We start from the raw sequence: 11,906 nt of genomic DNA, 5'->3' as shown, positions 1-11,906 counted from the left end.
TACGTATATGTATAACTGATTCACTTTGTTATAAAGCAGAAACTAACACACCATTGTAAAGCAATTATACTCCAATAAAGATGTTAAAAACAAAACAAAACAATAAAAACACTCAAAGACCGGCCCTAGAAATAAAAATGCAGTCGCGCTAACGCGCCCGAATCTTCAGAGAGAAGCTATTTCCGCTCTCCTCCAGGGAGGGGGGTGGGGTGAGGAGGATTAAGGTAGCGAGTTCGGACCGCCAGCGTCCCACAATCCTCTGCTCTCGGTTCCTCTCTCCTCGCTCAAGATGGCGCTGCTCGCGATACCTTCCTGGAGCTGGGCAGCTGCGGCGGTTGCTTTCGAAAAGCGTCGGCACGCCGTGATACCGATACGGCCCCTAGTCTCTGTCTGGGGCCCAGGTCCGCAATGGAGGTCACGTCAGCTCGGCGGCTCGGGAACTGCTGGAATCTCCCAGGTGAGATGCCGTTCACTTGGAAGTGTAGCGTGAAGGACAAGGGGACCTATAGGGAAAAGGTTGCCCTTGTGTCTTCAGGTCAGAGCCAGTACATAGAAGAAAGGTTGTCAGGGCTAACTTGGAGCAGCAGTAAGTGAAGGAAGTTAGGGTTGGGAATTTGAGGAAGGGGTGAAGAAAATCTTTGAGGTACAGTAAATGGGAACGGGACGGAAGGTCCCGGGCAGAGGGCACCTGGAGCGCTGGTGACTCTCGCAGGATTTAGTTTTTTTCTCTTAGTTTAGGAAGCAGGGTAGACACCATTCCCATACTGCTTACTTTTCTAAATGCTAGCAGAACTGGGCTACTTTCCAAAGTTAGTAATGGAATTTGGGACCAGTTTGCCAATGGTTAAGATTTTACTCAGTCGGAATTAGCAATTTGGAGGGCATTGGAAGAAACAAGCTGCCTGTTAACAAGCGGCAAATCGAGTTAGCACCAGTTAGCTTCCTTGCTGACAGCGCTCCTTGATAGGCCCAAACCGTAATTATCTATGTCTCCAAAACATAGACCGCCCTAAATTCACATGTAAACACGATTATCCCTTGATCTGAAAAACAGTGTTCTTTTGTGTACACAGGTCACTTTGGAAGCCATAAGGCTACTTGTCTTTAATGAATGTAGCTTTGGCTACAGTGCATCTTAGTATTTGTGTTCATTATTATCTCTCACTTAAGAATACTGTTTTATTGTTATTTGTATTCGTACTTAAGTATATCTTTTTATTGCCTGTAATTGACAAAAAGCTTAATTGGCACCGCTTGTTCATCTGTATCGCTAAAGTGTTGTCAGCTTCATATGAGAAACAACCTGTCAAATTTTGATTCTTTGTCAACAAATGTTTAATGTCTGCTATCTGCATAGTGCTATGCTAGGTAATGCAGTACTAAGAGAAACACAGTAATATCTTCAAGCTGGACAATTTAGTTAATGAGATTGGATCTATGCATTACAAGAATAACTAAAAAACAACGTAATAGATTAAATATCAAATGAATAGTATGAATAATAAGGGCTGTAGGCATCCAGAGGAAATAGCGATAATTAAGAACTAGATTATAGAGAGGATCTCATGCTGGCGATAGAACTGGGGAGAACATTCCAAGCAGGGAGTATGACACTAGGCATGTGGAATGCTGAAGGAATTATATCCATATGTTCATTCCGTAATTATTGAACATCTTTACATCAGTGAACAGTACAAAATATACACCCTGTCCTTAAAGGGTTTAAAATCTAGTAGGGGAAATAGATAAATAAACAGGCAATTAATACAGTAGTGCAATGATGGGGAAGGTACAAAGTACTGGAAGAATATACATGAGAGGCATCAAGACTAATCTTGAGGTGGAGAAAATTGACTTGAGTAACTGATATGTAAACCAAGACCTGAAAAATTAGAAGTTAGCTAAAGAGGAAATAGGATGTACAAAGGCCCACAGGTAAGAGAGAGCATGAAACTTTTGTAGGACTGCTTATAGTTTAGACTAGTGAGGATTTCATGATAGGAGATGGCAGATTAGGGTAGAGAAGCAAATCCAGATCCTTTTATTAAGGTTTTTTAAAAGCACTTTGTAGTTGAAATTTGTAACATGTGATCTCTTGGGAGCCAGTCTTATTCTGTAGTCCTCTAATAAGCCAGATGAAGTTAAAATAAAATTTGAAGGAAATCCAAAAAAGAGGGGATGTATGTATATGTATAGCTGATTCACTTTGCTGTACAGTAGAAACTAAAACAACATTGTAAAGCAACTATACTCCAGTAAAAATTAATTTAAAACAAGATAAAATTTGTAGGACTTTCAGGCTCGAAGAATGAGAGGGAAGGAGACGTCATTAGGAGATTCAGTGGAGGTGATGACAATAAAAAGTTAGCTTTCTCTCTTTACATGAACACTATCTCCACAATTTCCTTCACTCTCTCCTACATATCCTGCCATTTCTTTGGTTACCATTTCTGAAGTATGAAAAACAAGGAAAAGATGTTACCTTTGTTTTCTACTTCTTAAAGACATGCAACTCTTTCCTCTTTTTTAAAAATGTTGATTTAACAGGGAGGTTAAGGAATGATTATAAGGCTTTTAAAGTAGAACCTGGTACAACCTGAGGCAAATTTTCAGATTAATTAGTTACTTGTGGTTAAGATTACAAAATAAATAATGAATGCATACTTTCAGGACAGTCATTAGTATTTATAGCATATTTTAGAGCTGAAAGGAACCTTAGTGCAGTGTTATGAAATCACGTTAGTGGGTTGGATTAGCACTTTGTTTTAGATGAAATTTAGTAGAATAGGAAAGAAAATATCAATGCTTTATATGTATTAAGGGAAGTATTGTTTTACGAATACATATATATACATTACCATGTGTATGCGGTTACTGGAATGCATTGTGAAATGTGTTTTTCACACAGGATTTTGCCCTAGAGCTATGCTGTGCAATGTGGTAGTCACTAGCTTCCTGTGACTGTTTAAATTTACATTAAATTAAAAATTTAATTCCTCAGTTGCATTAGTCACATTTTAAGGGCTGAGTAGCCATATAGATGTGGAACATTTCCATCATTGCAGAAATTTCTATTGAACACTACTACTTTAGAAAAGATCAGGGACTTCCCTGGTGGCACAGTGGTTAAGAATCCACCTGCCAATGCCAGGGACACGGATTCCACCCCTGGTCCGGGAAGACCCCACATGCCACGGAGCAACTAAGCCCGTGTGCCACACAACTACTGAGCCTGCACTCTAGAGCCCGCGAGCCACAACTACTGAAGCCCACCCGCCTAGAGCCCAAGCTCCGCAGCAAGAGAAGCCACCGCAGTGAGAAGCTCGCGCACTGCATCGAAGAGTAGGCCCCACTTGCCGCAACTAGAGAAAGCCCACGTGCAGCAACAAAGGTCCAAAGCAGCCAAAAAAAATAAAAAATAAAATAAATAAAAATAAAGTACTCCACAAAGTTTTTTTTTTAAAAGATCATATCCAGCCCTTCTAATTTTGCAGATGAGGAGAGTAAGTTCTAGTATAGATAAATGACAGCCATTAAGGCCATTCATTTGTTTATTGCCTTCTGTGTGTTAGATATTTATATAAGGGTAATTAAGACTGTGACAGACCCTAATCACACAGTGAATGTTTGTTGAATTCTAAAGATACTTATCTAATAATTACTAGACCACTATTCATAGAGGGAAACACCTAAAACAGTTTTTTTCTTAAAATGGGAAGATTTCATATGATAAGACATAAATTGTAATGATTATTATATAGTTGCCTCTCTACTATACTAATTAATATTGAAAGGACTTATGAATTTTGAATGATAGAATTTTGGATTTATTTCATTAATATTGATATGGTAGAAACTGAGGCATCATATACTTAATCCATAGTGCCTTTTTTATCTCTGTTTAACAAGTCCTTGACTCTTGATCCTGACACTGGTCATATATTTTCTTCATTTTTTATATTAAATTCTGGACATTTTACATAAATGGAATCATAATATTTGGTCTTGAGTCTGGCTTCTTTCACTTAGCATTATGTTTTCAAGGTTCATGCATGTTATGGCATGCATTAAATACCTAATTCCTTTTTATGGCTGAATAATATTCAGTGTTATGGATGTAAAAGATTATCTTTATGTGTTCATCAGTTGATAGACATTCAGGTTGTTTCCATATTTTGGCTATTATGAATAATGCTGCTATAAACATTCATGTACAAGTTTTATATGGACATGAGTTTTCATTTCCCTTGGGTGTATACCTAAGAGTAGAATTGTTGTGTCATATGGTAATTCTGTTTAGTTCTTTAAGGAACTGCCAGACTGGTTTTCAAAGTGACTACAACATTTTACATTAGTATTAGAAGTATACAGGGTTCCAGTTTCTCCATATCCTAGCTAATTGTTGTTATCTGACTTTTTTTAGTCTAGCCATCTTGGTGGGTGTGAAGTCATGTATCCTTGTGGTTTTGATTTGTATTTCCTTGATGACTAAAGATGTTGAGCATCTATCCATGTGCTTATTGCCCATTTGTATATATACTTTGGAGAAATGTCAGTTCAGATCCTTTGCCCAATTTTTAATTAGATTGTTGGTCTTTTTATTTTTGAGATATGAGTCTTTATTCTAGATTCAAGTCCCTTATATATATGATTTGCAAATATTTTCTCCCATTCTGTGGGTTGTCTTTTTCTTTCTTGATAGTGTCCTTTGAAGCACAAAAATTTTTCATTTTGTTGAAGCCAAGTTTATTTATTTTTTTTCTTTTGTTGGTCATACTTTTGGTGTTATAGCTAAAAATCCATTGCCATATCTGAGGTCATGAAGATTTACCCTTATGTTTTTTTCTAAGAATTTTATAAGTTAATTCTAGTGAGATATAGAAACATTACTTTTGCATAGTTCTAGTTCCTTACCCTGCATTGTTGTTTTACTTTTATAGATATTACATCTATAAATGTTAAAATCCTAACAATACATTGTCATAATTATGACTTTATATAATTTTATGACTTTTAAAGAGGCTGAGAGAAGAAAGGGTAAGTAAATATTTATGGCTTTTTTTATATTAACCTTCATATTTATCATTTCTGGTTCTCTTCATTTGTGCTCTTGTGTTTGAGTTACCATCTGGAGTCATTTCCTTATCCCAATATAGCTGTGCTCCCATCCATCTCCTTTGTGCTGTTATTGGCAAGTATACTGTATCTCTATATGTTATAGGCTTAATCATACATTATATAAATATTACTTTATACAATTGCTTTTTTTTTTTTTTTTTTTGCGGTACGCAGGCCTCTCACTGTTGTGGCCTCTCCTGTTGCGGAGCACAGGCTCCGGACGTGCAGGCTTAGCGGCCATGGCTTACAGGCCTAGCTGCTCTGTGGCATGTGGGATCTTCCCGGACCGGGGCACGAACCCCTGTCCCCTGCATCGGCAGGCGGACTCTCAACCACTGCGCCACCAGGGAAGCCCTATACAATTGCTTTTGAAATTAGTACAAAGAAGAAAGTAGAAAAGTATGCATTTATACAGTCTTTTATAATAACACAATTACCTTTTGCTCTTGTTTTTTTGTGTGTGTGGATTTGAATTACAGTCTGAGGTCACTTGCTTTCAGGCTAAAGAACTTACATTAGTATTTCTTGTAAGGTAGTTCAGCTAGTAACAGATTCTCTCAATTTTTGTTTGTCTGGGAATGTCTTTATTTTGCCTTTATTTTTGAACAACAGCTTTCCTGGATATAGGATTCTTCCTTGGCAGTTTTTTCTTTGAGTCCTTTGAATATGGTATCCTACTGGCTTACAACCTGTACTAGTTTCTGCTAAGGAATTAGCTGTTAGTTTTATTGGGGATCTCTTATTAGTGAGGGGTCTTTTTTCTCTTGTTACTTTCAAGATTTTCCCCTTGTTTTTGGCTTTCAGTATTTTTACTATAATGTGTCTGTGGATCTCTTTGCATGTTTCCTATTTGGAATTTGTTGAGCTTCCTGGATGGGTAAATGTTTTTTCTTTTTAATAAGCTTTGGAGGCTTTCAGCCATTATTTCATTGAGCAGGTTTTCTTCCCCTTTATCTCTCTCCTTTCTTTCTGGTACAGTCATTATATATGTATGTATATATATATATATATATATATATATATATATATATATATATGCACTTAATAATGTCCTACATTTCTCTGAGAATCTGTTTATTTTTTTTTCACTCTTTTTAAATCTCTGTTCTTCATATTGCATGATTTCTATTGCTCATCTTTTTTTTTTTTTTGGTATGCGGGCCTCTCACTGTTGTGGCCTCTACCGTTGCGGAGAACAGGCTCCGGACGTGCAGGCTCAGTGGCCATGGCTCACAGGCCCAGCTGCTCCATGGCACGTGGGATCTTCCCGGACTGGGGCACGAACCCGTGTCCCCTGCATCGGCAGGCGGACTCTCAACCATTCCTTTACAAGTAGCTGTCCCGTTTTCCCAGCACCACTTATTGAAGAGACCGTCTTTTCTCCATTGTATATCCTTGCTTCCTTTGTCATAGATTAGTTGGCCATAGGTGTGTGGGTTTATCTCTGGGCTTTCTATCGTGTTCCATTGATCTATATTTCTGTTTTCGTGCCAGTACCGTATTGTCTTGATTACTGTAGCTTTGTAATGTAGTCTGAAGTCAGGGAGTCTGATTCCTCCAGCTCCGTTTTTTTCCCTCAAGACTTCTTTGGCTGTTCGGGGTCTTTAGTGTCTCCGTACAAGTTTTAAGATTTTTTGTTCTAGTTCTGTAAAAATGCCATTGGAAATTTGATAGGGATTGCATTGAATCTGTAGATTGCTTTGGGTATTATAGTCATTTTCACAGTATTGATTCTTCCAATCCAAGAACATGGTATATCTCTCCATCTGTTGGTATCATCTTTAATTTCTTTAAACAGTGTCTTATAGTTTTCTGCATACAGGTCTTTTGTCTCCTTAGGTAGGTTTATCCCTAGGTACTTTATTCTTTTTGTTGCAGTGGTAAATGGGAATGTTTCCCTAATTTCTCTTTCAGATTTTTCATCATTAGTGTATAGGAATGCAAGAGATTTCTTTGCATTAATTTTGTATCCTGCAACTTTACCAAATTCATTGATTAGCTCTAGTAGTTTTCTGGTGGCATCTTTAGGATTCTCTATGTATAGTATCATGTCATCTGCAGACAGTGACAGTTTTACTTCTTGTTTTCCAATTTGTATTCCTTTTATTTCCTTTTTTTCTCTGATTGCCATGGCTAGGACTTTCAAAACTGTGTTGAATAATAGTGGCGAGAGTGGACATCCTTGTGTTGTTCCTGATCTTAGAAGAAATGCTTTCAGTTTTTCACCATTGAGAATGATGTTTGCTGTGGGTTTGTCGTATATGGCCTTTATTATGTTGAGGTAGGTTCCCTGTATGCCCACTCTCTCGAGAGTTTTTATCATAAATGGGTGTTGAATTTTGTCAAAAGCTTTTTCTGCATCTGTTGAGACAATCATATGATTTTTATTCTTCAATTTGTTAATATGGTTTATCACATTGATTGATTTGCATATATTGAAGAATCCTTGTGTCCCTGGGAAAAATCCCACTTGATCATGGTGTATGATCCTTTTAATGTGTTATTGGATTCTGTTTGCTACTATTTTGTTGAGGATTTTTGCATCTATATTCATCTGTGATATTGGTCTGTAATTTTCATTTTTTTGTGGTATCTTTGGGTTTGGTATCAGGGTGATGGTGGCATCATAGAATGAGTTTGGGAGTGTTCCTTCCTCTGCAATTTTTTGGAAGAGTTTGAGCAGGATGGGTGTTAGCTCTTCTCTAAATGTTTGATAGAATTCACCTGTGAAGCCATCTGGTCATGGACTTTTGTTTGTTGGAAGATTTTTAATAACAGTTTCAATTTCATTACTTGTGATTGGTCTGTTCATATTTTCTGTTTCTTCCTGGTTCAGTCTGGAAGGTTATACCTTTCTAAGAATTTGTCCATTTCTTCCAGGTTGTCCATTTTATTGGCATAGAGTTGCTTGTAGTAGTCTCTTAGGATGCTTTGTAAGTCTGTGGTGTCTGTTGTAGCTTCTTCTTTTTCATTTCTAATTTTATTGATTTCAGTCCTCTCCCTCTTTTTCTTGATGAGTCTGGCTAATGGTTTATCAATTTTGTTTATCTTCTCAAAGAACCAGCATTTAGTTTTATTGATTTTTGCTATTGTTTTCTTTGTTTCTATTTCATTTACTTCTGTTCTGATCTTTATGATTTCTTTCCTTCTGCTAACTTTGGGTTTTGTTTGTTCTTCTTTCTTTAGTTCCTTTAGGTGTAAGTTTAGATTGTTTATTTGAGATTTTTCTTGTTTCTTGAGGTAGGCTTGTATAGCTATAAACTTCTCTGATAAAATTGGTTTTGCTGCATCCGATAGGTTTTGGATCCTCTTGTTTTCATCATCATTTATCTCTAGGTAGTTTTTTGATTTCCTCTTTGATTTCTTCAGTGATCTCTTGGTTATTTAGTAATGTTTAGCCTCCATGTGTTTGTGTTTTTTTACGTTTTTTTCCTCTGTAATTGATTTCTAATCTCCCAGTGTTGTGATCAGAAAACATGCTTGATGTGATTTCAATTTTCTCAAATTTACTGAGGCTTGATTTCTGACCCAAGATGTGATCTGTCCTTGAGAATGTTCCGTGCACACTGGAAAAGAAAGTGTAGTCTTCTGTTTTTGGATGGAATGTCCTATAAATATCAATTAAATTTGTCTGGTCTATTGTGTCATTTAAAGCTTGTATTTCTTTATTAATTTTCTGTTTGGATGATTTGTCCATTGGTGTATGTGAGGTGTTAAAGCCCCCCACTATTATTGTGTTACTGTCAATTTCCTCTTTTATAGCTGTTAGCAGTTGCCTTATGTATTGAGGTGCTCCTATGTTGGGTGCATATATATTTATAATTGTTATATCTTCTTCTTTGATTGATCCTTTGATCATTATGTAGTGTCCTTCCTTGTCTCGTAACATTTTTTATTTTAAAGTCTCTTTTATCTGTTGTGAGTATTGCTACTCCAGCTTTCTTTTGATTTCCATTTTCCTGGAATATCTTTTTCCATCCCCTCACTTTCAGTCTGTATGTGTCCCTAGGTCTGAAAAGTGTCTGTTGTAGACAGCATATATATGGGTCTGGTTTTTGTATCCATTCAGCAAGCCTGTGTGTTTTGGTTGGAGCATTTAATCCATTCACGTTTAAGGTAATTATTGATATGTATGTTCCTATTCCAATTTTCTTAACTGTTTTGGGTTTGTTTTTGTAGGTCCTTTTCTTTTGTGTTTCCCACTTAGAGAAGTTCCTTTAGCATTTGTTGTAGAGCTGGTTTGGTGGTGCTGAATTCTCTTAGCTTTTGCTTGTCTGTAAAGCTTTTGATTTCTCCATGGAATCTGAATGAGATCCCTTCCTGGTAGAGTAATCTTGGTTGTAGTTTCTTCCGTTTCATCACTTTAAGTATATCATGCCACTCCCTTCTGTTTCTGCTGAGAAATCAGCTGTTAACCTTATGGGAGTTCCCTTGTCCATTATTTGTCATTTTTCCCTTGCTGCTTTTAATAATTTTTCTTTGTCTTCAATTTTTGCCAATTAATTACTATATGTCTCAGTGTGTTTCTCTTTGGGTTTATCCTGTTGGGACTCTCTGCACTTCCTCGACTTGGGTGTCTGGTTCCTTTCCCATGTTAGGGAAGTTTTTAACTATAATCTCTTCAAATATTTTCTCAGGTCCTTTCTCTCTCTGTTCTCCTTCTGGGACCCGTATAATGCGAATGTTGTTGCATTTAATGTTGTCCCAGAGGTCTCTTAGGCTGTCATCATTTCTTTTCATTCTTTTTTCTTTATTCTGTTCCACAGCAGTGAATTCCACCATTCTGTATTCCAGGTCACTTATCCGTTCTTCTGCTTCAATTATTCTGCTGTTGATTCCTTCTAGTGCATTTTTCATTTCAGTTATTGTGTTGTACAGCTCTGCTTGTTTGTTCTTTAATTCTTCTAGTTCTTTGTTAAACATTTCTTGCATCTTCTCGATCTTTGCTTCCATTCTTTTTCCGAGGTGCTGGATCATCCTCACTATCATCATTCTGAATTCTTTTTCTGGAAGTTTGCCTATCTCCACTTCATTTAGTTGCTTTTCTGGGGTTTTATCTTGTTCCTTCATCTGGTACATAGCCATGTGGCTTTTCATCTTGTCTATCTTTCTGTGAATGTGCTTTTTTCCCCACAGGCTGCAGGATTGTAGTTCTTTTTGCTCCTGCTGTCTGCCCTCTGGTGGATGAGACTATCTAAGAGGGTTGTGCAAGTTTCCTGATGGAAGGGACTGGTTGTGGGTAGAGCTGGCTGTTGCTCTGTTGGGCAGAGCTCAGTAAAACTTTAGTGTGCTTGACTGCTGATGGGTGTGGCTGGGTTCCCTCCCTGTTGGTTGTTTGGCCTGAGGCGACCCAGCACTGGAGCCTGCCGGGCTCTTTGGTGGGGCCAATGGCAGACTCTGGGAAGGCTCACACCAAGGAGTACTTCCCAGAACTTCTGTTGCCAGTGTCCTTGTCCTCACAGTGAGCCACGGCCACCCCCCGCCTCTGCAGGAGACCCTCCAACACTAGCAAGTCGGTCTGCTTCAGTCTCCTGTGGGGTCACCACTCCTTACCCTGGGTCCCAATGCACACACTACTTTGTGTGTGCCCTCCAAGAGTGGAGTCTGTTTCTCCCAGTCCTGTCAAAGTCCTGCAATCAAATCCTGCTAGCCTTCAAAGTCTTATTCTCTAGGAATTCCTCCTCCTGTTGCTGGACTCCCAGGTTGGGAAGCCTCACGTGGGGCTCAGAACCTTCACTCCAGTGTGGGGACTTCTGTAGTATAATGTTTTCCAGTTTGTGAGTCACCCACCCAGCAGTTATGGGATTTGATTTTATTGTGATTGTCCCCCTTCTACTGTCTCATTATGGCTTCTCCTTTGTCTTTGGATGTGGGGTATATTTTTTGGTGAGTTCCAGTGTCTTCCTGTCGATGATTGTTCAGCGGTGAGTTGTGATTCTGGTGTTCTTGCAAGAGGGAGTGAGAGCACATCCTTCTTCTCTGCCATCTTGAACCAATCTTTTATTTCTTTAACAGGGTTTCCTTTAGTCCTTGAACATATTTATAATGACAACTTTGAAGGTTTTTTTCTCTTCAGTCTGACATCTGGTCAAAACCGTAGGCAGTTTCTTTTTCCTGCTTTTTTCCTCAGTGTATAGGTTGTAGTTTCATGTTTCTTTGTGTGTCTTGCAATTTTTTGGAAACTGGACATTTTAGATAGTCCAGATAGTCCAGTAGTAACTCTAGGTACTGGTGCCCTCCCTCCCAGGGCTTATTAGTGTTATTTACTTGTTTGTTTGTTTATTTAGGAACTGGCTGGATTTTAGTGCTGTCTCTTTCCACCCTCCCCTTGCTCCCCACCTCACAGTGTTAGTGCCTCTGATGTTGCCTCTTAAGCAACATAGCCTTACCAGCATAGCCTGGCATATGCCCACAGTCACCCTGAGAGGGCAGTGGTTTTGCTGAGGCTCTCTCTGTCTCTTTTCCAGTTATGCTCCAATTGTTGCTGGGAGATCAGCACTGTTTTTTCCAACAGTGCCCTGGGGCAGAAATTGTTTCACCGACTAAAGCCATCAGATTGGGTTCCTTTGAAGTGAAAGTTGTTGAGGTCAGTGTTTGAGGTTTTTTCTGACCCTAGGCAGTCTCCTGTACATTTCCCTCCTTGATTTTCTGGTTCTCTGGGGCAAACCAGCTGAAATACAGTTCAGCCTCTATGTCCAGTGATTCCACTAGTCTCCTCCTACTTGCCTTTCACCTCAACCTCTACTGTATTTGAGAGTAGCCTTGGGCTTGAACTAATCCACGTCTAG

The 11,906-nt window shown here is 38.5% G+C and overlaps 1 protein-coding gene across 2 annotated transcripts in view; it reads left to right on the top strand.

The window, feature by feature from the left end:
* Positions 1–278: 278 nt before the first annotated feature.
* ABCB7 (ATP binding cassette subfamily B member 7) overlaps positions 279–11,906 on the top strand; it is a 153,778-nt gene continuing 142,150 nt past the window's right edge. For both annotated transcript variants that reach the window (XR_014292530.1, XM_082610430.1), the window contains exon 1: positions 279–457. Coding sequence is in view for 1 of the 2 variants with exons in the window: in XM_082610430.1 (XP_082466556.1) it covers positions 290–457 (168 nt within the window). In the remaining variant the exon portion in view is untranslated. The remainder of the gene's footprint in view (positions 458–11,906) is intronic.

The sequence above is a fragment of the Mesoplodon mirus genome (assembly GCF_964341445.2).
Source record: "Mesoplodon mirus genome assembly, chromosome: X".
Lineage (NCBI taxonomy): Eukaryota > Metazoa > Chordata > Mammalia > Artiodactyla > Ziphiidae > Mesoplodon > Mesoplodon mirus.
Note: the sequence above shows the minus strand (reverse complement) of the source record. Positions and strands in the feature narration are given on the sequence as shown.